This window comes from Lampris incognitus, chromosome 17 (genome assembly GCF_029633865.1).
Source record: "Lampris incognitus isolate fLamInc1 chromosome 17, fLamInc1.hap2, whole genome shotgun sequence".
Lineage (NCBI taxonomy): Eukaryota > Metazoa > Chordata > Actinopteri > Lampriformes > Lampridae > Lampris > Lampris incognitus.
The window spans coordinates 15,745,187-15,770,820 of NC_079227.1; the positions used below are offsets into that span (position 1 = coordinate 15,745,187).

The 25,634-nt window shown below is 43.9% G+C and overlaps 2 protein-coding genes across 2 annotated transcripts in view; one reads left to right on the plus strand and one right to left on the minus strand.

Moving 5' to 3' along the window:
* Nucleotides 1-4,624: 4,624 nt before the first annotated feature.
* Nucleotides 4,625-11,254, minus strand: slc16a3b (solute carrier family 16 member 3b). The gene is made up of 6 exons (XM_056297160.1): nt 11,089-11,254; nt 7,255-7,518; nt 6,966-7,109; nt 6,154-6,761; nt 5,757-5,937; nt 4,625-5,587 (listed from the first exon to the last, which is right to left on the minus strand). The coding sequence occupies exons 2-6, from the start codon at nt 7,475-7,477 to the stop codon at nt 5,232-5,234; spliced, it is 1,512 nt and encodes a 503-aa protein (XP_056153135.1). The 5' UTR covers nt 7,478-7,518; nt 11,089-11,254; the 3' UTR covers nt 4,625-5,231.
* A 542-nt stretch (nt 11,255-11,796) lies between these two features.
* The window catches only part of ccdc57 (coiled-coil domain containing 57), a 29,400-nt gene continuing 15,562 nt past the window's right edge, over nt 11,797-25,634 (plus strand). Inside the window, exons 1-12 of the mRNA XM_056297508.1 lie at nt 11,797-12,112; nt 12,361-12,524; nt 12,674-12,796; nt 13,145-13,288; nt 14,308-14,416; nt 17,009-17,110; nt 17,634-17,791; nt 17,904-17,978; nt 18,339-18,539; nt 19,362-19,520; nt 19,738-19,900; nt 20,264-20,356. Of these exons, the coding sequence (XP_056153483.1) occupies nt 12,379-12,524; nt 12,674-12,796; nt 13,145-13,288; nt 14,308-14,416; nt 17,009-17,110; nt 17,634-17,791; nt 17,904-17,978; nt 18,339-18,539; nt 19,362-19,520; nt 19,738-19,900; nt 20,264-20,356 (1,473 nt within the window). The 5' untranslated portion in view covers nt 11,797-12,112; nt 12,361-12,378. The remainder of the gene's footprint in view (nt 12,113-12,360; nt 12,525-12,673; nt 12,797-13,144; nt 13,289-14,307; nt 14,417-17,008; nt 17,111-17,633; nt 17,792-17,903; nt 17,979-18,338; nt 18,540-19,361; nt 19,521-19,737; nt 19,901-20,263; nt 20,357-25,634) is intronic.

Here is a 25,634-nt window from a genome sequence, read left to right on the forward strand (position 1 = left end):
AGCTGTTTGGTTTTGTAGATTATTAGGTACTTTGTCGCACATCTCACCACTACCAGTGGTAGGAATAATTACTAGATTATTGTGATTCACACATTTAGGAGAGGAGAGCTTGGGAGCAATACAGCAGGGTAGGGAGACAGTCTCAATGATGTAGACCAAGCTGTAAGGCTGATAATCTACACTATGAGAAATTCCCTGACTAACATTAATTAAACTACTTGACTCCACATCCGCACTAGATTTAAACCTATCAGGCTCTCTAATCACCTGCAACCTGCTGAATAAGTCCCTAGTGTCATACATGAAAGGTTGAATACAAGATTATACACTAAATACTATGACATTAGAAGAATAAATCCTCATACTCTCCCCCAAATCCCTGAACAATTTTAAAGCTGGAACAGAGTCATTAAACATTAGTTGAAGGTGTTCCGAATCACATATTCTATTAATGATAACAGTAATAATTATAAGCATGTAATGCAATGTGCGTTTGGGTTTAAACCTCGGTATGGAGATTAAATGTTCACCCCCCCTGACGTTTCCACTCTGACGTTACTTATTTCCGGTTTGTTTTACCACACATCCGACGCAGACCGGGTTGGACCGCTCGAGGTGCGGATGGCAGAATAACACGCATGCCGGTGTTCCCCTCACCGTGGGTCTGAGTTGACGACACTGCGCATGTCAGCGTGTGGTGCAACTTCCCGTATGAAACTAGCAAGAGAGGAGTAAGTACTCTGTCATGAAAAGTGCGGTGGGAAAGATGACAGCCCAAATTTACTACGTGTCCCTTCTTTTTTTGATTCTTTTAACCCATTAGGGGTCATTAGGCGTTCGAATACCCATTAGAATAGGCGTTAGAATGGACAACGCGTCACCACCTCTCCTCTGCCTGTTCTTTACATTGCGATGGTCGAATATCTGATGTTGTTGGCCACATAATTCTCCAGTGTGTGTATATTTCCTTGTGAAGTAAAATGTTACTTGTTTTTTTGTGTGTTTTACTGGAAGACCTCGTTATTTAGTTTTGTGTTTCATCGCGTGTTGTCACGTGATTTATTGCCCCCACCCCTTCTGTCTTTTAGTTTTATATCTATTTGAATACTGTTTGAGGATGTGGTTTGTGTGGGCGTATCCGAAGGTGTTTGCGCCACACCGTCCACTTTCAATTTCAACGTTCATTTCCTTTTGGTTGTATTTTTGCTTCGTTTTAAAATGTAATTTCCATCCATCCATCCATTACCCAAACCGCTTATCCTGCTCTCAGGGATGCTGGAGCCTATCCCAGCAGAGTGTGTGTATGTGTGTGTGTGTGTGTGTGTGTGTGTGTGTGTGTGTGTGTGTGTGTGTGTGTGTGTGTGTGTGTGTGTGTGTGTGTGTGTGTGTGTATATATATATATATATATATATTTGCATATTGTCTGTGTGGGTTTCTGCTTGGGTTTGCATATTGTCCCACGCAGACACAAGGAGAACATGCATATGCATTTGCATGTTCTCCCCGTGTCTGTGTGGGTTTCCTCCAGGTGCTCCGGTTTCCTCCCACAGTCCAAAGACATGCAGGTCAGGTGAATCGTCTGTACTAAATTGTCCCTAGGTGTGAATGTGTGCGTGTGTGTGTCTCAGCCCTGTGATGGCCTGGCGGCCTTTCCAGGGTGTCTCCCCGCCTGCCACCCAATGACTGCTGGGATAGGCTTCAGCATCCCTGTGACCCTGGCTAAGGATAAGCGGTTTGGATGAATAACGGATGAATGTATGTGTGTGTGTGTATATATATATATATATATATATATATATATATATATATATATATATATACAGTGCATCCGGAAAGTATTCACACCCCTTCACTTTCCCCACATTTTGTTATGTTACAGCCTTATTTCTAAATGGATTAAATTCCTTTTTTTTTCTCATCAATCTACACACAATACCCCATAATGACAAAGTGAAAAAGGTTTTGTAGAAATTTTTGCTAATTTATTAAAAATAAAAAACTGAAATATTGCATGTACATAAGTATTCACACCCTTTGCTATGACACTTAAAATTGATCTTAGGTTCATCCTGTTTCCACTGATCATCCTTGAGATGTTTCTATATCTTGATTGGAGTCCACCCGTAGTAAATTCAATTGATTGGACATGATTTGGAAAGGCACACACCTGTCTATATTAGGTCCCACTGTTGACAGTGCATGTCAGAGCAGAAACCAAGTCATGAAGTCAAAGGAATTGTCTTTGGACCTCCGAGATAGGATTGTATCGAGACACAGATCTGAGGAAGGGTGCAAAATAATTTCTATAGCTTTGAAGGTCCCGAAGAGCACAGTGGTCTCCATCATTCGTAAATGGAAGAAGTTTGGATCCACCAGGACTCTTCCTAGAGCTGGCTGCCCAGCCAAACTGAGCAATCGGGGGAGAAGGGCCTTGGTCAGGGAGGTGACCAAGAACCCGATGGTCACTCTGACAGAGCTCCAGCGTTCCTCTGTGGAGATGGGAGAACCTTCCAGAAGGACAACCATCTCTGCAGCACTTCACCAATCCGGCCTTTATGGTAGAGTGGCCAGACGGAAGCCTCTGCTCAGTAAAAGGCACATGACAGCCCGCTTGGAGTTTGCCAGAAAGCACCTAAAGGACTCTCAGACCATGAGAAACAAGATTCTCTGGTCTGATGAAACCAAGACTGAACTCTTTGGCATGATTGCCAAACGTCACGTCTGGAGGAAACCAGGCACCTCTCATCACCTTGCTATTACCATCCCTACAGTGAAGCATGGTGGTGGCAGCATCATGCTGTGGGGATGTTCTTCAGTGGCAGGAACTGGGAGACCAGTCAGGATCGGGGGAAAGATGAATGGAGCAAAGTACAGAGAGATCCTTGATGAAAACCTGCTCCAGAGCGCTCAGGACCTCAGACTGGGGCGAAGGTTCACCTTTCAACACGACAACGACCCTAAGCTCACAGCCAAGACAACGAAGGAGTGGCTTCGGGACAAGTCTGTGAATGTCCTTGAGTGGCCCAGTCATAGCCCAGACTTGAACCCCATTGAACATCTCTGGAAAGACCTGAAAATAGCTGTGCAGCGACGCTCTCCATCTAACCTTACAGAGCTCGAGAGGATCTGCAGAGAAGAATGGGAGAAATACCCCAAATATAGGTGTGCCAAGCTTGTAGTTTCATACCCAAGAAGACTTGAGGCTGTAATCGCTGCCAAGGGTGCCTCAACCAAGTACTGAGTAAAGGGTGTGAATACTTATGTACATGCAATATTTCAGTTTTTTTTACTTTTAATAAATTTGCAAAAATTTCTACAAAACCTTTTTCACTTTATCATTATGTTGTATTGTATGTAGATTGATGAGAAAAAAAGGAATTTAATTAAATTTTGAATAAGGCTGTAACATAACAAAATGTGGGGAAAGTGAAGGGGTGTGAATACTTTCCGGATGCACTGTATATATATATATATATATATATATATATATATATATATATATATATATATACGTATATACTGTTAAACACGCATAAAATGTGTTTGCTATTATAATCTTATAAAATGTGCCTAATTGACAACAGGAAGGCATCTGACTGGGAGTTTCACAAGGGTCAATAACAGCATTCTGTGCTGTCTGAGGGAGAATACAGGTCACATAAAGGTCACGTAATATAAACATGAAAGACAAAAGAATGGATCTAAAAAAAGAAAAAGAAAAAGAGAATTGTGAATCCGCCATCAAGACCTGCATTACAATCGTATAGGGATGAATGGGTGTGTGGATGATTGCGTCTTCCTGTCGAAGGTGTCCCCAAGCCCAGGCTCCCAGCGTCTCATGAACCTTTAAAAGAGTATAAGTGATAAGAAAGGATGGATAAATAAACAGACATGTTCTCTCAGCACTGAGCTGTGTTGGTGTGTCAAAAGCATGCCAGTGACTGAAGAAGAATCACTCACACGTAATACACAGAAAATATAATTATCTTAAAACGTAGACATCAAAAATACCTAATGAAGTGCAGCATGTGTGCATTGCACTTTTTTTTTCAAGAATACTACATTGCTGGCAGATATTGTTCTCTATTGCTTTTTAAACAAAATCAGACATCGATACAAAGAGGACAAAGAGCCCACATACCATACATATCACCACCTGACGTACTACCTGTACAATACAAACATGGACCAACACGGACTGACGAAAAAATAAAGATACCAAGCAGGCCTTTACAGGGCACAGACCAACAACAAGGTAAATCCAAGTTGAGCTGATTATGTAGCAAGTTTTGAAATACTAAGACAGACAAAGTCCAACTCAGGCTTACTCATACAATTACACTGGGTGCAAAATGGGTAATGCCACTCATAAAGTGGTCGCATGACAATCACATAACTTAATAAACAGTGTTTTTGAAATTGCAATGTCCAGAATACTGAATTTAAAAATCGAGAGCGGTATAAGTATACGGCTGTCTGGTTTCCAATAACAGGCCACAGATTTTCTATATTTATTACTCACACTAATTGTTATGTATAGATGCACAAAGTGTGCTTACATTAAAAAGTCAACAAAAATAAAAGCAATAAATAAAGTAAAAGAATGGATGAAACAAATAAATATATGTATATATATTTTTTTAATTTCACTGAACATTAAGAGGAAATGTGTGTAGACCGAAGACCCATGTGGAAGAGACAGGATGTGTCTGACAGTACAACACAAGGTGCTGCAAACACTACAACATGTACACGACAACAGCAATCCATCCCGCGCCTTCCAGTGACATTAAAATACAGCATTAAAGCACGCAGAGCCACAGCAACGGCAACAATGGATTTTTGGGTTTAGTTGATTTATATCGCGCTCTTCCTTCCTCCAGTGTTTGTTCGCTGAAACCATCTTGATGAGGTAACAATAGACTTGGGTTTGTCAGGCTACGGCGTGTGCATGTGTGTATTTTGTGTTGGTGTGATTTTGTGATTACGAGTTTGGTGCAGAGTGCAGATCAAGAAAAAAACCACCTGTGTTTGTGATGGCAGTCCCACTGTGATACAATAAAGTGTACAACAGCACATCATCTAATCGTCTCTCTCTCTCTCACTCTCTCTCTATTTTGCTCTACATTCTTCTCCATCCTTTGCAACAGAGTACTCTTGTGTGCATCCCTTCGGCAGGGCGCCCGGCTCGTTTCCAGTCTCTGTTGTGACACACCGCCGCTTGCTGTCTTCATAGAGATGTGTTGGGGCACTCCTCCTCAATCGCCTCCGCTGCGTCCTTTGCTGTGTTCGCCGGCTCTTCCAGCCTTTCTTTCAGGGCCCCATTCTCCGTGTGTTTTCCCTCGTCGTTTCCCTCTCCCTTTGGCTCCTCTTCACTTTCCAGGAGCTCCTCGCCCTGCTGTCCGCAGTTCAGCCCTTCCCTTTCAGCAGAGTTTATCGCCATCTCCAGACCGGCCTCAGGCTCATGCTGTTTCTTTTTCATGCATAGCAAGTTGCCAAGGGTGATGACAATGGCTGACAGCACGACTTCACTTCCTGCCAGCAGGAACACGTACATGTAGTTATGGGTGGCGTCCAACAGACGACCTGGTAGGGAAACAAACGCATTATTGCCGTGAGTCGGTGAACGTGAACGTTAGCGCAACTTTGCTGTAGAATATTTTACGACTTGTTTAAAATGTATCGACAAGGAACATATGGAACGAAATGAGTGATAAAAACAAAAGCCACTTATAGGCATTTTCAGTGTTCTGACCTGCTCCTGGAGGTCCCACTAGTACAGCCATGGCCTCCATCAGCAGTACAAGTCCAATGGCGCTGGAGAACTTCTCTGTTCCTACGATAGCCATTAGTACCTCAAACTGCAGCGCTCCCACCATGCCATAGGAGATACCAAAGAAGATACAGAACACTACTAACCCTGTGTAGTCGGTCGCCTGTAAGGAATAAAGGTGAAAGATTAATGAAAAATAGGTGTGATGCAGTATATCTATAAGCAAGGATATGTTATTAAATTCAGCAAGGAAGGGAAGGTTCTTGTTTGTTTGCTCACACTATTCAATTTATAAAATTAGGAAGTTTCCAATCTCCAGTTATCTGTTTCCCTCTATGAATAGAGATTTGTAATAGACAAGCTATAACATCAGGGTTACCTGGGAGCCTATGAGGTCAGTGCATCCATTGAAGAGCATGGAAAAGCTGAACAGATAGACGCAGTGAGGCCGCACCCACTTCAACCCTGCTATCAAACCACACGTGGGCCGAGCAAAGATGTCTATGAATCCCAGGATGGTCAGCAACAACGCTGACTTAGTGTCCTCATAACCCAGCTCCTTTGCATAGCTCACCACAAACACAGGTGGCACAAACAACCCCAGCACCATGATAGATGCTGCAATGGTGTAAACGAGAAACCCTCTGTCTCTGAATACGGTGAAATCCAGCAACTTCTTCTTGGGTTGGGGCTTTTTCTCCTCCACAGCTCTGACAGCGTTCACCTCTGGTTCCAGGAGCTTTTTGGGGGGCAACAGGGGCCTCATGAGGGCCCCGCAGACACAGCAGTTGAGCAGAATGCCCCCCAAGATGAGGAAGCCTCCCCTCCAGCCAAAGTGGTACTGGAGAACCTGGCCTAGTGGGGAGAGGCAACACAAGGCTACAGGGCTGCCTGCAGCTGCCAGGCCATTAGCCAGCGGACGCTTCTCACTGAAGTATCGGTTTAGCATTATTAGAGAGGGCTGGAAGTTCAGCGCCAGACCCAGACCTAAGGACAAACACAAGGGAAATGGTACAGATGGACAGACAGGCACACGATCATGCACAGAGACAGGAAGTTAAGAAGCCATTAGGAACAAAATTTAATATTGATTATTATACATCTCCACAAAAGAATTGGGTGCAGGTAAAATTTTGCGTATTTGATAGTGTTTGTGCATTTATGTTTATGTGTGTATTTTTGTAACTATACCTGTAATAACTCCAGTGGATAAGTAGATGTGTATAATACTGGTGGCAAAGGAAGCCAGAATCATTCCCAGGGAAGCAAACAGGCCTCCGACCATCATTACCGGCCGACAGCCAAACCTGTTCACCATCACGCTGCACAGGGGACCTGAGCACACACCAAATACCATATATATATATATGTACGCCATATCTCAATCCTGTGACATTTGTTGCCGTGTTGCATGTGTGGAGTGAACTATGAAATGTTTCTAGGTCGTGAGGCTTTGGCAGCATGTGTTGCATCCCTCTACCTGTGCCATACAGCATAGCGAGCAGTATTGATGAGATCCAGGCAGTGTCACTGTAGCCCACACCAAACTCTCTGATCAGCTCCTTAAAGAAGACGCTGACAGCCTTGGGAAAGGCGTAGGAGAAGCCTGTGATGACGAAACCGCCTGCCAACACCGCCCAGCCCCACCCTCCGTCCGGGGCTTTCACCCCAGTAGGCCCATCGTCCACAGCCACTCCTCCCATGATCTCTCTGGCTGCCCGGTTGAGTTCAGGGGTTGTCAACACTGTGGTACAGAGGGCAGAAAATAAATTTAAAAAAAAATGTTCCCCCCTTTTTCTCCCCAGTTCTATCTGGCCAATTACCCCACTTTTACAAGCCGCCCCAGTCACTGCTCCATCCCCTCTGCTGATCCAGGGAGGGCTGCGGACTACCACATGCCTCCTCCGAAACATGTGGAGTCGCCAGCCTCATCTTTTCACCTGAGAGTGAGGAGTTTCGCCAGGGGGATGAAGCGCATGGGAGGATCATGCTATTCCCCCCAGTTCCCGCTCCCCCCTCCCCGAACAGGCGCCCCAACCGACCAGAGGAGGCGCTAGTGCAGCAACCAGGACACATACCCACATCCGGCTTCCCACCCACAGACACGGCCAATTGTGTCTGAAGGGACACCCGACCAAGCCGGAGGTAACACGGGGATTCGAACAGGCGATCTCTGGATAGCCTGTACGCTACCCAGAGAAAAGTGTTTTTTTTTATAGTAATACCGGTATAATAACGTTTTGGTGGCAGACATTTAATGGCATGGAAATTACTTAATGAAATGTTGTTTGTGTTCATGCACACGTGCGTGTTCGCGTCAGTGTTTAAATCACGTGGTTTGTTGTAAAATATTGTTGGCCCTCTCTTAGCAGACAACCCGTCCTCAGAAAGAACACCAGGCTGTTCTCATTCCCTGGTCGTAGGAAAACGTACGAAAAGTAACGCACAAAAATTCGTATGTAACCACGTAGCTAACCCTCACCCCGGGGGGGGGGGTGGAGAGAACCGCCCCCCCTCCCGCAGAACAGCCTCACCGCCTCCCTGCCGGCTCCCCAGCCCCCACGGCGCCGGCTGGGGGCGCCTCCCGCCGGGGCGGCGACGCAACAGCCCCCCCCCCCCCCCAGAGGATTGCGCAGGCGCTCCGCCTGGCGCAGGCTGTTGCGCCGCCGCCTCGCGCAGGCGCACTGAATCGCGCCACGAAAAATTGTGCTTAACTTTTCGTACGATATCACACGAACCGTTCATGAGAATACGCTGAGCGAACACACAACCCGTGCACCAAAAAAAAGGAAAGCCTTCGCAAAGAAGTCTGCATGACATTTCTATAGCCTCTGTGTAATTTTGCCACTGTTTAGTACAGCACAGCCTCCCAACCGTTGTGCGTTGCATGTTTGTTGTGCCAAATGCGCAGGTAGTGACAAGTGCACCGAGGCCGCAAGCAAATACAAAGCTAACATTACGCTATTCGCTATGATCTGGATCTCTTCTAGCTGGGCTTTAATACTCACAAGGGATTGAATGCTACCGACCGTGAGCTGAGATTTCTCTTAATAACATATGACAGTCTTTAAATAAAACTACATCACAACCCATGACTCGACACAGATCTTGTTACAGTGAAACTCGACTGGGCGTCTTAGTTTCCTATTTCCTGTTTGAGAGCAACGTGCTGAGAAGAGTATATAGCTGCACAGAAGCACAAACGCAGACTCAAGCGCTGTAAATACGTTTGTTGGGCTGCATATTACCGTTCATGTGTTAAGGTTTAAGACATTTATTGATGTCCCAAGAGGTATTTCCTCATCCCTCCTTACTTGACCTTCTGTCTAAGGAAGACCACTGAGCCTTTCGATTTGACATACGTGCAAATGAGACAAATTCCGGGGAAGCTGTCAAATGGAGGACCAGGATTGCTGGTAGCTAAGACCAGACATAAGCATGGAAAATATTTCATAAAACAGAACAAATAATATTAAGTTTGGGATGGGGGGGGGTTCTAAAGTTATAATCATTACCTCAAACGAAATGAAATACAAAAAAAAACTTCTAGAAAAATTAAAAAGTTAAATCAGATTTGAGACAAGCTGACGTGCAGCAAAGGTGATTTCAAATAGTGATGGATGGATGGTTTGCATCGCTTCTTTGTTAATATGTCTATTAACAAGGAGTACTAGTTTAGAAAAAGTACGTATGAACCAAATAGTAGCTTGGCTTTAAGAGTGGCCTCTCACTGAAATGTGCCATCTAGAAATGATGCTCTTTTAAGTGTGTGTGTGTGTGCGTGTGTGCGTGCTTGTGTTGCCTTAGCCATTTGAGCGCACTGCTCAAAATAAGTTTCTCAAGTGTTGCATACCTCTGGACTTTAAACTAAAGCGCAAACTCACAGTGCATACGTGCATGTAAGCATACAAACACATTCTTATAGTCGAGTCTTCTGCCTCCTTCAACTTCCCCTTTCCATGACCCCTGTGTAACTCATGCAGCATTCAGCCAGGAGCCCCACAATAAGCAGCACTCCTAAAATAAGACCCCACCCCCCTCACATTCCCAATGCCTATGTAGCTGGACAGACTTGAGTTATGTTCGCCACCCACGCACGCGCACGCCGAAGTGGAACTGAGATCCTTTTCTCATCACTGATATGGAGATGAAAGGCATTTGGACGTCGTCCTATATTGTGTTTGTGGGGTTGTGCGCTCTTGCCTGTGTGTGTAAACACACACACACACACACAGTTACAGACGAAGCATAAAGTATAATCATATTACGGAGCACCTTCTATTTGTCTTCCTTCCTTTACTAACGCCATCATTTCAGTTCCGCGGAAATAACGAATTACGTCTGATTGCATCATGTCAGCCGAATGTGGCGTAGGGCTGCCAACTCCTTGAAATGGAAATAAAGAACAGGGGACGGGGGTTGGATGGAGGGGGCGGCGGCGCGGGCACAACAAATATAATGTGCCTTACACTACACACACACACACACACCTATATATATATATATATATATATATATAGCCTATATTCTATATAATAAGGAACGATTCCTTATTTTAAGGAACGGTTGGCAACCCTAAATGTGGGTCCACTGAACTACTGACCGCGGTCATTCTGTCCGAGCAGAATTCCTGAATTCAGATAGAGACTGTTGGGCTTTTTCTTATTTCAAGTCGACGGCAGACCAATTCGTGGAAGGGCAAGAAAGAAATGTATCGAACTCCTCTTTTGCGGCGGTATGAATGAGCATACGCAATTAACATTTCCAGGACCCATCCGAGAAGATGCTCGGCGCCGAGTCCGGTGGCCTACGTGAGGAACGTGGCGTAACACAGAGGCCGCGTGCACCGCTGCATCCCGCAGCCCACGTCAGCCCGACGACAAACCTGACGACCAACACGTCCATCAGGCGATGCCACGCCGAAATAATCCCCGTACCTTCCTCGTAAAACCTCTTTCCAGGCCGAGACCCGAGGTGGTCGTCAAATTGTGTTATGCCCCCCCCCCCCCCGTTCGCATGAATAGCAGCATCTCTGCCGCTCGTTCTTCTTCTTTTCTTATTTCGCGTCACGACGCCAACCTGTTACTCAAAACTAGATGCGCGCACACACACACACACACACACACACACACACACACACACACACACACACACACACACACAGCCCCATTTCCTACCGGGAAATGAGCTGTCCAGAAATAAATAAATAAATCTATAAATAAATTTTTTTTGTCCAGTGTGAGACAGTTTAAAGAATTTTTGTCTTTTCTCTTCCTGCTATCGAATGAGGAGGGAAAACAAGTCGACACGGTACCTGGCAGTAAAGCTTTGCTGTCTGTCTCAGTTAGATGTGGTCTCCGCAGGACCGCATGTGAGGGCTTCTTCCTCCAGCACGTCGCGGCTGTAGTGAAAGCGTGTCAAACGTCGCCCAGTGAAGAAACTCCAGGGGTGGGATCCTAATGGTTTGTCCTCCTACTCCCCATGGTGCAGCTGACTCACCTGTCGTATGACGGGGATGACGTGAGCTACAACAGGAACCTCATCGTGTCCCCGAATACTTCTTTTTCTTTCTTTGCCCCCTCCCCCCCTCTCTCTCCCTCTTCATTGTCTGGATTTGTTTGGGTCTGGATTGTCTGTTTGTTTATTCGTTTGGAGAAGGACCTTGGATTGGGCGGGGGGAGGCAAGAGTATGTCGGAATTAGTAGGGGAGAAATTAAAAAGCCAGAATTATTTGATTCCTTCCTCACCTCCTGAGGCCACGATTCTACTTTTTGGACAGCACGAGTTTAAGCCAACAGCCAACATCTCCCCCTCTCTGTCTCTCTCTGTCTCTCTCTCTGTCTCTCTCTGTCTCTCTCTCTGTCTCTCTCTCTCTCTCCCCCAGATACGCGCTCACACACAGACCCGTATATAGGCGTACTTTTTGACTCTTCTCATTTTTCATTCATTTTATAAAGCATGTTGTTTACAGTTCAGTTCATTTTATTTATTTATTTTTCACACAATAGTGATATATGAAATAGCCTGCTTTCTGACTCTTCTCGTTTTTAATTCATTTTATAAAACATACCGTAGACACGCGATTGTGCAGGGGAGCCCCGGTACCATTTTAGGTAAAAGGGTGAAAGACGGACAATTTATGTGGACGGACGATTTCCATGGCAATAGCTGCTCTCACGGAGCAGTGGTAGAAGAAGTATCAAACTTGAAACGAAACCGCATTTTTTTCACTGTTAAAAAGAAACGGCGGTATTTTAAAAGGCTGTGCTGGGAAGTTGATAAAGAAAAGTGGCGGATTTGTGACCATGCTCAATTAGCCAAAATACGTTGGAGACAAGGTAACGTCATTATAATTTGTCTAACTAACTAGGGCGAGCCCAATGACATGTCTGGAGACTCATTGTAACGTTTGTGTCTGTTCGGTGTGTGCTCGCTTGCGTCTTCGTGTCAGTGTTTATTAGTTTCGCTGCCTGACCGTCACAGTGCCAGTCAAACTTCTGTAAGCACATTACGCCTCTGCTTGTCTGCTGTTAAAGAAATCTAAGGAAACCTAGCTAGCTTACGTCAGTGTGTAAATTTAACGCAGGTGTATCCCAGCTCCATCATGCAACCAGTCGTGGACAACGTTCCAGGAGACCTGCAGACTCAGCTGGCCATCAAGGAGAGAGAATGGAAGGAGCTCCAATCGCTGAGAGTCCAGCAGCTGGAGAGCTCACTCAAAGAAGCCCAAGACCAGCTGTCCTCCCTCAGGTACCATATTTCTCATTCTTGATATATTAGCTATTATTCTAATACGCCGGCTACTTCCCATGTTGCACAAACTTGGCTGCATGTTGTGGGAAGTTGTGAATTTCCTACACCAAAGTGTTAATTGAGTAGAATGATGCTGTGCTCCTCAGGCAGCGCTTCTGGCAACTGAGGGAGGACTTCCAATTCAACTTGACTGTGCTAGAGGAGAGAGACAGAGAGCTAGAGAGATACGACACCATGGCTGCCAAGGCTCAGACTGAAGGGAGGGCCAGGTAGTTTAATTCATTCATTCCAGTGCCCTGCTCCTCCTTTTTTTTACTTCATTAACTTCTATTGCTTAAACATATCTTTGTTCTTGTATATTTTGAGCTAAAAGTTAGAGGCTATTATTTCAGTTGCCTTTTTTTTTCCTTATCATCAATTTTCTAGCTTTTTCTTGTCAAACACATGCATGTGGTTTGAAGAATTTCATTTGAGATGAGCAGGATGACTTTGTGGAGGCAAATGTCACCTTGTTATTGCAAACTATAACTCTAGTGTCCAGACACAGGCGAAAAAGCAAAGGCTGGCACTGTGACAGTCCTGTTCAAGTACCACAGAATTACCACCCGCATTTGCAGACAGGAGGAGCTGTGCCAGTTGCGTATCATGGTTGCAAAGTTGGAGGAGCAGAGGGACAGAGAGGCCAAGGAGAGAGAGGAGGAGTTAAGGTGCTGCCAGCAAAGAGCTGCTGAACACAGAATGCAATTGGAGACGCTGCAGAGGTGAGTGTAGAAAATTTTGAGAGTATAAAAATGAGGGTGCCTGGCAGGAATGCAGAAATAAATTAAAGGATGTGTAAGAACTTGGAGAGACCCACATAAGTGTGACAAGAAGTATCAACTGGCTGACTGATTCTGTTTAATTGACCGATTCATTTTGTGTAGACAATCAATGAATCTTTTGTGCTGTTTTTATTTATTTACACTTTTTGTATAGCAATAGATTTGCCACTCACCAGATGTGCTAGTGCTCGATTTTTGAACTCTCCTATCTGCCAAACCACTAAAATGGTAGATGGACTGCATTTTATATGGCACTTTTCTTGCAGCAAGAGCCACTCAAAGTGCTTTACAATCACTAGTGCCTCACATTCACCTACACACATGCCATTGGTGGTGTCAACTATGTAAGGTAACAACCAGCTTATTGGGAGCAGTTAGGTGTCTTGCTTAGGGAACCTCAACATTTTTGCACAAAGGAGCTGAGGCTTGAACTGGTAACCCTCCAGATACCAGATGACCTGCTCTACCTATAAGCCCCTGTCTCGCCCACTATCTCTGGATGAGTTTAATTTCCAGCCTTGGTTGTAACTCCTCCATCATTATCACATATATCATTGATTGATATAAAGCAGACACTATGAAACACCCAGATTGCCATGCTTGAGATAACCATAACCAGATATGTTATGGTTTTCAGTGGATATTAAAGAGGCTCTACTGTTGCCTGCATAACCCAAACTGCCCCAGGCTTCCAGTCTGGGCACTGTAGGCAGCAAAATAAATTTCCACTGTAATAAATGTACTAATATAGTTGAGCTAATTTAACATTTATGGATTTGAGTTGTGTGTGTACTTTTTGATGTGAATGAGGCTATAGTAAAGTAGAATCCAGGCCTAGCCATACTACCTTTTAATGGCTGACTGAACTTTCTTACTTAACTAATTTATCTTTTATTATCTTGATAACTCTATGGTGTGTGTGATGATGATATGTCTGTATACATGTGTGTATGCATTAGCTCTATGACTGGTGACATTCAGAAGCAAAGGGAGGAGTATGAGCAGATAAAACAGGATCTGCAGCGCCGGATACGAGAGGTCGAAGAAGAACTGGCCCTACAGAGACAGGTACACAAGCAACCCCACACTTAAAATCTCCTGACAGATTGGACCATTGCAGGTACAGAGGTCATTGTCTACAGCCCGTATAAATTATCTTATATGTACAAGTATGTGAGCATGAATGGCCCAGGTTTAACAGTTAAATGCTGTTCCAAATCCTCTGTCATACAATCTCTCTTATCTGAACAGTCAAATGCCATTCAGTCTTCTGGGACTGAAATAACTTGAAGACCGGTCAGACATTTTGGGGGGATCACCAGAAGACCTTTTAAAATGAAGTCAGACAAAAGGCCACTGAATCTGGCCTGGTTGAATGACCATTATTATGTTCAGTGTGGCCACAAGTATTTGTGCATACGTACATGTGTTTATGTGCATGAGCGAATATGTGTGTGTCCAGTCCCCAGATTCTTCTCTGAGGTAAGGGGAGAAGGTGCTAATGCCAAGTGATGATTGCCATGTTGTGAATAGGAGGGGATGAAGTTTCCCTGCTAGGGTTGCCTTGTAGACTAGAATCTGGTTTTTGTCCAAGAGAAAATGTGGTCACACAACCAAAACTAACTCTTGATCCTTTTTTTATCTTTCATGTACCCTCAAGTGCACAAGTGCCCCTTTAATTTTTAACACCTTCTTGCTGTTCGCTCCTTTTGGCTGGACTAGACTAGCAGACCAGTCCTACAAATGCGAATGTCCCTGACTGACTGACTGAGCGACTACGTTAGAGTGACTGACTGAGTGGTCAGTTTGACATGATTGGGCCGCTGGATCAGGTGACCAAACATGGAATGAGAGTTTCCCTATTGGCCATTGCTCTTTCAGAATGAATCGGTGCAGCACGCTAACAAATGGAATATTATATTGGTGCTCATAGGTACTACTGAAACGCTAAGAATGTACATTTTTTTTGCTCTTTCCACATCTGGTTACGCACTGTAACAGTCCAGCATAGAGCAGAGTTGAAGAGAAAATGGCTCTCAATGTGTTGAGAGGCATGAGGGAGAGTGCACAGTTAAAGCACCCCAAATAACAATCACTCTGACAAAACACTCACTGGCAAATTCTCGAATGGATTGCAGCCACTGATACCTCAATGAATTACACATCACTTGCAACTGCAACCTGCCCCGTCTCAAGGTCCGATCCCCAAAAAATATTGGTGCATATGATATTACAGCACAAACAGACCCATAAAGTTTTGCAACTGAGTGAAATTTACCCTTTTGCGTCTGATTGCAATTATCCATGTGGCAAAGTACAAATGGTGGCTTTGCACCAAAAACACAGTAGGCAGGTTTAATGTCATTCTTTATGTCACCAAGTATAGCAAGAATTGTTAGACCTGGGGGCACTCCAGTGGCTCACCTGGTAGAGCACGTACTGCATAAGGCTGAGTCCTTACTGCAGTGGTCTGGGTTTGAATCCAGCCTGGGCCCTTTGCTGCATGACATCCCCTCTCTCTCCCCTGCCTTTACTGTCTCTCTCTACTATTGCTATAAAAAAAAAGGCGGAAAAAGGCGAACAATGCCTTCACCTGACTACAATCACTGCTGCCATGATCACTGGAAAATCTGGGCATTAGTTACCACCAATCTCTGAAGACGCTAATAATTTTCACTCCATCTGCATGTGGCTGTTAGTGCTGGTGTTTGTGAATTTTACTTTGTTTTTGCAATGAGGCTCATTTGCATAGAAAAGGGCCAATTTACGCCAAATATATGCATATTACCTAATGTAAATACGTGCAAATAGCACGGGAGCACGGAGAGACGATTTGCTTGGCAGCACAGTTAGAGGTGCATTTCACCCTTTGCGGGTGCTTTAAGAATTACACGGTTTCTTTTTCTCTTATTTGTGCAGGTTTAGCAGCTGCAAAAGCTGTGCAATCCTTTTGTGAATTCGCCCGTCAATAGGGTGAGAGACATCTGCAGATAGAAAAAGATAGGGGGAATTAACAGATCATTAGAATAGTTATTATTACAATTAAATTAATTTATCTTTCAAATCAAACATCCCATCTCAAGATATGAGTGGAAAGTATTGTTCTTGCAACTGCATTAGTAGCCTTTTTATTATTATTATTATTATTTTTTTACCTGAACGTAGCTTAACTGTGTCATGTGATATGCTCCTTCAGTACACTTTAACAGCAAATATTACTGGGACCACTACAGAAAATTGCAGATGAACCAGAGATATCCAGGAATTCACACTAAAGATTCTACCACTGACTATCCCTGTAACAAATTGGCCACAATTTCGAACATTGACCAAATACAGTTCAGACATAAACTAGATTTTGACCTAGTCTCGTTTTATTACTGTGCAAATGACCATTAAAATGATTTTGAGGTTCATGGCTTGCACTCCTTGCTCAGATTGCTGGTTTAAGTACATTAACTACCTCAAATATTCATGCAGATATCAGGGAACGATACGTACATTAAGGTAAACAGCTTTGACAGCAGATGATGTGTGTCAGAATTGAAGCCCATCCTGTCATAGATAATGTGATTAAAAACGGGCAAACTCATTATATTCCTGAATGTGTTAGTTGGCAAATCTAATCTCAAATCCCCTTTCTCTCACTTTTGTCACCAGGAGATGACGGCAGATTTTGAAAATGAGCTCAGACTGAGAGAACATGAGTTTAACCTGAGAATGGATGAGATGCACACTGTGGTGCTGTCTCATGAATTGAAGGTGTGTGTGTGTTGTCTCCTGTGTCTGTGTGAGCATGCACACAACTGTTTGTGCCCATGTGTACCTGACTGCCATTAAGTGTCTGCTGTGTGTCTCAAATGGAATACGGTGTGTTGGGAAATATTGGAATTTTTGTCTTGTTCAATGTTATTGACAGTCAAAACAATCCTATAAACTCAATTACATGGATAGTCCAAAAATGTCAAAATAGTCGTAGTAATAATAATAGTAATAATAATAACAATGATATTACAGACACTTCAGCAACGATCTCTTTACTTAGCCATCCTGCCACAAGCTTACAAAATGTCAAGAGGACCAGAGTCATGGTTTAGATAAGCGATTACCAAAATAATCTACAATAGTTTATTTTTGTTTTGTTAAACTGTTTGACTTCTGACACCTCATGTCCCCATGGTCTTTCAAATGCCATTACCAGGTATGACTTGGGACCAGCTCTGGCACGTAACCGACGATGCGTGTTTGTGCATGTGAACGTGTGTATGTGCGTGTGCTGTCCTAGGTAAAGCTGCTATCTAAAGAGACAGAAGTCCACTCCCAGGTCCACCTCCAGGCTGTAGAGGCCCTTAAGGCTTCAGAGGACCTCTGTCAACAGGCCCAAACACAGCTACAGCACAAGGACTGGGAGGTCAAAGACATCACTGCTGTCAAGGACAACAGGTAGTCTTTCTGGATGTTTGATTGTGTGTGCATGTATAAATGTGTGTGAGCACATGTGTCTGCACATTTGCATGTTGAACTTTTCGGGACTACAGTACTCTTTATTTCTTAGGATAATGGAGCTTGAAGATGAGCTGAAAAGAATGGAGACCAAATTGAAGAAAGAGGAGGAAAATCACATTAAAAAGTGAGGGATTAAAAAAAAGCTTTTTCAAAACTCCCAGTAGTGGATCAGAAGCTTGATCGAACACAGGCTTGGCAGCCACCTGGCAGAATGGACTAAAAGTTAAAATCTTCTCTTCCATTGGTGGGCTTAATTTCCATGTCAGTTAGCAGCTGGCCTGCAACAAGTGTCCTTGAGCAAGCTGCTAAATCCTGTCAGCTCGGGGGTTGCTTTTTGCCATTGACCCTGAATTTTGACCTCTGTGAAAAAGGGGTCAAGCAAGTATTTCTGTCCTAATGTCAGTTAATGTTATTGAATGGTATTATTCATAGGCTCAGGATTCCCAAGGCAGCATCTTTAATTTTTTGTGATATTGTTGTCTAGACATGAGGACCTGGACCGGGCTCTGAGGCAGCGCGACGCTCAGCTGATGGCTCAACGACAGGCTAAAACCAAGCAGCTGCAGAAGGCAGAGAAAGACATGGCTAAACTGCAGGAATGTGCAGACTTAATGGCCGCACAGACACGCAAGATCCAGAAAGACCACCAAGAAGAACTGACACACAGAGATGAAAGGATAGAGAGGTGAGGACAGAAATACCTTTTGGGGGCGTTCGGGTAGCGTAGCGGTCTATTCCGTTGCCTACCAACACAGGGATCCTGGTTCGAATCCCCGTGTTGCCTTCGGCTTGGCCGGGCATCCCTACTGACAAAATTGGGCGTGTCTGCGGGTGAGAAGCCGGATGTGGGTATGTCCCCTGGTCGCTGCACTAGCGCCTCCTCTGGTCAGTCAGAGCGCCTGTTCAGGGGGGAGGGGGAACTGGGGGGAATAACTTAATCCTCCCACGCGCTACGTCCCCCTGGCAAAACTCCTCACTGTCAGGTGAAAAGAAGCGGCTGACAACTCCACATGTGTCGGAGGAGGCATGTGTTAGTCTGCAGCCCTCCCCGGATCGGTAGAGGGGATGGAGCAGCGAGTGAGGTAATTGGCTGGATACAATTGGGGAGAAAAGGGTGAGGAGGTCAAGAAAAAAGAAAAAGAAACACCTTTTGGACAAATAAGAGAGAGAAAAGTATATATCTATTTCAGTGAGTATGTGTATTTTTGCTGTGAATGATCAGGGCACTGCTCTAAGAAATTGTCTACGGTGCGCGTGTGTGTGTGTGTTTGTGTGTGAGAGAGAGAGAGAGAGAGAGAGAGAGAGAGAGAGAGAGAGAGAGAGAAAGAGAGAGAGAGAGGGAGAGAGAGAGAGAGAGAGAGATCACTGATTGATCAGCTGTACTGGCAGGCACCAGCAGCTGTGATTTTGTAAGCGAGTGAATGGAGAACCTGCAATTTGTGTGAATCTGATGTGTGTATACATCTGTGTGGGGTTATTTTGTTCTTGGTTTTTTTTTTTTTGAAAGACTTTGCAGAGAGGTGGAGACAACTCGCAGTGGCTGGGACAAGTACATCAATCAGACCTCCAAGGAGACTGTTGCCAAAGATACTGAACTGCTGGCCCTGCAGGAGAGAGAGGCCAAGCTCCGGACTGAGCTGGAGAAAAGCAGGGGTGAGACAGAGAGGTGAGGGTGGAGAGAAGTGTATGAAATAAATTGATCTATACAGTCTTAGAAAATGTTTGTGTAGTTGAGGTAATGAGAGTCTTAAAACTTTAACATTAGTTTTATTTGAAAATTATATGAAATGATATGATATTATATGCAGGCTTTTAATTGCAACAGACATGTCTTTGTGTGTGTGCGTGCATGTGTTGTGTGTGTACTTGGGGGGGGGGTGCAGACACAAGCAGCAGGTGTGTACAGGATTGGAGCGAGAGAAGGCCCTCGACCAAAGGTGTGTCCAAATAGCCCTGGAGTGGCAGAGGCGCTGTGAGGATGCCAAGGCTGAGCATTACCTAGCCAGTGAGAAGTTAATACAGGGCCTCACGCAGGCCAGGGACCAGGTCAGCCTTTAATAGACGACACATACAAAACACTGCCAATTGTACACTTAATCTGTATTGAAAGGGACATAATCATATGCATCTGTATTGCTATACTCTTTTAAAGGCTTGGCGTGACAGTACAGTTTTCACTCTTACAGTTTTCCTTTTCTCCCATAATATAAAGGGAGTAGTTTTCTTCTTTTATCCTTCCCTACATTTTTTAATCTACACTTTCATTTGATATGAATCACAGGGCATTGCATTTTAAATGAGCCATTTATGCTGTGTAGATAAAGTCTGATTGATATTGATTGATTGACTTGGAGGTCATTGTTGACTAGCAGATGTTAATGATAGTATACTGTTGCTCTCTGTTTTCAGGCTCAAGCAGAACTGAAGGAGCGAGACAGAGAGGTGAACGACTTGACTGTTTTACTGCGTACCATTACCCCAGAGAGGGACCAGGCATTGCAGGTGATATTGGATTTTAAGTTGACAATAACAATATCAGTAATCTACTACTACTACTACTTTTGGCTGCTCCTGTTAGGAGTCGCCACAGTGAATCATCCGTTTCCATCTCTTCCTGTCCTCTGCATCTTCCTCTGTCACACCAGCCACCTGCATGTCCTCCGTCCATAAACCTCCTCTTTGGCCTTCCTCTTGACTGTTGTTATTTGTAGTATAAACCACTTTTACAAAGTGCTTTCTCAAACACAACAAAACAGAATAAATTAAAATGAAAGAACAGGGACATAATTTTTTTTTTGTAAGGTTACAGACCACACTTCTTTTACCTCAAAGGTTTGAATTGATCTCACAAGACTTGTCTACACATGAGAGACAGTACATCGGTGAGTCCTTTTTTTTGTGTTTTTTTTTGGATTCTTCTGACTTTTTTCTCCCCAATTGTACTTGGCCAATTACCCTATTTTCCGAGCCGTCCCAGGGGAGGGCTGCAGACTACCACATGCCTCCTCTGATACATGTGGAGTTGTCAGCCGCTTCTTTTCACCTGACAGTGAGGAGTTTCGCCAAGGGGACGTAGCGCGTTGGAGGATTAAGTTATTCCCCCCAGTTCCCCCTCCCCCCTGAACAGGCGCTCCGACCGAACAGAGGAGGTGCTAGTGCTGCAACCAGGACACATACCCACATCCGGCTTCCCACCCGCAGACACGGCCAATTGTGTCTGTAGGGACGCCCGACCAAGCCGGAGGTAACACAGAGATTCAAACCGGCGATCCCCGTTTTTGGTAGGCAACGGAATAGATCGCCACGCTACCCAGACGCCTCTACATCAGTGAGTCTTGACAGTCTGTGAAACTGAATCACTAACAAACGAATAATTTCAGACCATCTGTTTACAAAGGGAAAAAGCATGGTGTGTCGCATGACGTCATTAAAGACCATCAGTTACACAGATGTGTTGACCTCATCAACCCTGCAACGACTGCTGTTAACTCTCAGAACCTGCTGGAACTCCCACCCATGGCAGTTGAGGGGTGAAGCAGAAAGTAAGGGTGCTATACTGATACTGAATCCCCTTCTTTGCTGGTCATTAATCCTCAACATTTGGAAGGTCTTTAAATAGAGACTCAGTGGAGCCTGTGGACCACTGTTAGACATGCATGCTGTTTCTCACACAAACTGTGTATGACCTTTTACTAACCCTGATCTGCGTAAGCAACCTTCCCACCACAGGATGACAGCGGGTTTGGGGGGGTGGGGGTGTCTGCATGTCTGTGTCTGTTTCTCGTTGATACTGGAGTTTTCTGTCTGGACTTCCTTCCTAATTACATTACTTCTCTGGTAATGGTTTGTCCAGCTTGGAAGAGAAAGCCAACCTTTGGCAAAGGGGTTGCTCTCAACTGTTGTCATTTTAATAGCGTATGCCTGTAAAATACACCCATACGACCTGTGTAGTGAAAAGAGGAGCACAGGTTCAACAATTCCAGTTTCAGTGGGCATTCTCGATTATCAGAGATCCCTTCCCTAAATGTGTCTTGTTAATGCACACACAGGCTGCTTGAGAAAAATGTGCAAGCCTATACTGTGTCACCCTGCAGTTCCTGCTCCACATAGTATGATGAGAGAGAGCGAGAGAGAACGCACTGTCATGGAAACATTGTGTGGGCATAATATAAATATTATCCATCATCCTCCTCCTCCTCCTCATCATCATCTTAAAGGGGTACAACAGTAAATCCAGGGCCCCTCTGCTTTTTGTTATGTAGATCACCTCCCCACAACTATACTCCCTCACTCCCTGGTACAGTTAGACCCAGTTTGCATAGTTGGTCAAGATAAAAGTTCATCTGATATCTTAGTTCATATTTTCAGCAAATAGCAGTTAGCTAACATTGCCACACATTGCCCATTATTTTGTTTTATCTTTGTGTCAACTATGTGTTGAATGGGCATACATTCACCCATGCACGCCAGAGTTTGTTATAGGTCTTTCTTTCATTACGATTTCGTAATGTTATGAGGTTTTCTTGACATAATAGGGTTTTATATATTAAAAAAAGTAAGGTACCGTGAAGATAATCATGTCTTAATCCATAATATTACAATTTAAATTAAACATCTTGTTCGTAAGGGGAAGTGGAAACAGACAGCGACATGGCTCAGGAGGTAGAGCGGGTCGTCTACTAATCGGAAGGTCGCTGGTTCAATCCCCGACTCCTCCAGAGAGAGTATCGAAGTGTCCTTGAGCAAGACACTGAAACCCTTAACTGCTTCTGATGGGCAGGTTGGCGCCTTGCATGACAGCCTCCACCATCAATGTATGAATGTGTGTGAATGGATGAATATGAGGCATACACTGTAAAGCACTTTGAGTGGTCAGTAGACTAGAAAAGCACTATATAAATGCAGTCAGTTTACCATTTAACAGTTTTCAAAGTCGAGAGAAGATTTTAGTCCAGTGAGAGAGCAGTGACCTGTATATGACACAGGGATGTTAATCTTATCAAGCCATTGTGACGTCTCTTTAGCAGATATGCCAGTTGTGCTTTCTGCGGTTCTTAGAAATTCACATTACACACGTTTTCATTTTCAAGACCCGTTCCCTGGACAGGTTTTCCACAGGGAATATTCATGAAAGGCACAGCACTGAAATTGATGGCAAGAACATCTGTTTAAATCTCAAAATTGACTTTATTCCCCTTCTCACCTCCCCATTTTACCCCATCCCAAGGTCTGGTTGTATGGTCCACAGAATATTTACACCAAAATAAAGCTTCAGACACCATAATTTGTTTTCCTTAAAAGTGGAAAATCCAACTTGAGATTGAATTCCCTTAGCTACCGCTTTGACACATTTGAGAGTAATGCACACATGTACACACACACACACACACACACACACACACACACACACACACACACACACACACACACACACACACACACACACACACACACACACACACATGTGCACACACGAGGCTCAAGACAAAAATACACATATCACATAACACCATGAGTTAATGCAAATACAAATATAGGATATGCAGACACTCTACCACATGAAAGTGTAACGTTTCCTCTACCAGCTGGTCCTCCTTAGGTCTTCCAGAGGGCATATGGTCCGATGCCGAGGCTCCCTTGGGTGTTAACATTTCCTTGAGCATCCACAGTGGTATGATGGCCTTTCTGTTTGGCCTTGGGCCCAGCTAATGTGTCTGCATCTGCCCCAAAGCACCAAGATGGGGATAGATGTACACTACCGTTCAAAAGTTTGGGATCACCCAAACAATTTCGTGTTTTCCATGAAAAGTCACACTTATTCACCACCATATGTTGTGAAATGAATAGAAAATAGAGTCAAGACATTGACAAGGTTAGAAGTAATGATTTGTATTTGAAATAAGATTTTTTTTACATCAAACTTTGCTTTCGTCAAAGAATCCTCCATTTGCAGCAATTACAGCATTGCAGACCTTTGGCATTCTAGCTGTTAATTTGTTGAGGTAATCTGGAGAAATTGCACCCCACGCTTCCAGAAGCAGCTCCCACAAGTTGGATTGGTTGGATGGGCACTTCTTTGAGCAGATTGAGTTTCTGGAGCATCACATTTGTGGGGTCAATTAAACGCTCAAAATGGCCAGAAAAAGAGAACTTTCATCTGAAACTCGACAGTCTATTCTTGTTCTTAGAAATGAAGGCTATTCCATGCGAGAAATTGCTAAGAAATTGAAGATTTCCTACACCGGTGTGTACTACTCCCTTCAGAGGACAGCACAAACAGGCTCTAACAGGTACTATTTAATGAAGATGCCAGTTGGGGACCTGTGAGGCGTCTGTTTCTCAAACTAGAGACTCTAATGTACTTATCTTCTTGCTCAGTTGTGCAACGCGGCCTCCCACTTCTTTTTCTACTCTGGTTAGAGCCTGTTTGTGCTGTCCTCTGAAGGGAGTAGTACACACCGGTGTAGGAAATCTTCAATTTCTTAGCAATTTCTCGCATGGAATAGCCTTCATTTCTAAGAACAAGAATAGACTGTCGAGTTTCAGATGAAAGTTCTCTTTTTCTGGCCATTTTGAGCGTTTAATTGACCCCACAAATGTGATGCTCCAGAAACTCAATCTGCTCAAAGAAGTGCCCATCCAACCAATCCAACTTGTGGGAGCTGCTTCTGGAAGCGTGGGGTGCAATTTCTCCAGATTACCTCAACAAATTAACAGCTAGAATGCCAAAGGTCTGCAATGCTGTAATTGCTGCAAATGGAGGATTCTTTGACGAAAGCAAAGTTTGATGTAAAAAAAAAATTATTTCAAATACAAATCATTATTTCTAACCTTGTCAATGTCTTGACTCTATTTTCTATTCATTTCACAACATATGGTGGTGAATAAGTATGACTTTTCATGGAAAACACAAAATTGTTTGGGTGATCCCAAACTTTTGAACGGTAGTGTACATGCCAAACCCTAAAAACTGTTTTCATCTGGTTACTTTCAAAAAGGGGGGATTGAACACAAAGTTAAAAACACTCCAAAGTTACTCTCGACTCCAATCACTCCTGAGTAGAATGTCATGGTCCTTTTGTACAATTTGACGCTGGTTCTCACCTTTAGCCTTTCTATGTGTGAGCATTAGAGGGTGTGTGTGTGTGTATAAGAGAGAGCGAGAGTGTGTGTGAGAGGCTTAGGCTGTTTTTATTTGGGAGGTGTGGCTGGATGAAGCCTTAATGAAAATGTTATTGACTACATGGGAGTCTTCATACAGGTACACTGTGTTTAATTGTAAATTTTTATGTGTGTGTATGCAAGCTTTAATATAGAGATCCATCCAACAGGTACACACCCCAGATATGACCAAGAAGACGGCTCCATTTTCTCAAACTGTGTTGAGTTTTCCTCAGCCCGTAAAATCTCTGCAGAGGATTTCTCACAGTAAACCATTTCCTCAAACTGTAAAAGAACAAAATAGAAATGGAAGTTTGTTAAGGGTTGGGCTAAGGGTCTCAAACCATACATCCCCCTGGTTTGTCAGAGGGTTAAACATCAAATGTTTACAACTTGCTTAAAAGGTTACGGTCTCCTATGCTGTTACTGTGGGAGGCTGAGAGACAAGAATATGTGTATACATTTTTTTTTCAGTCCACCAACAGATATTGAGATTTATGTGATCTTTAAAGCAATAGGGAAATGATTTATTCTCATCATTTTTTACTTACTACAACGGATGTGAACTCCTTAAGGGTCTATTTACAGCTTTGAAAATACACTGTACATGATGTTCTCA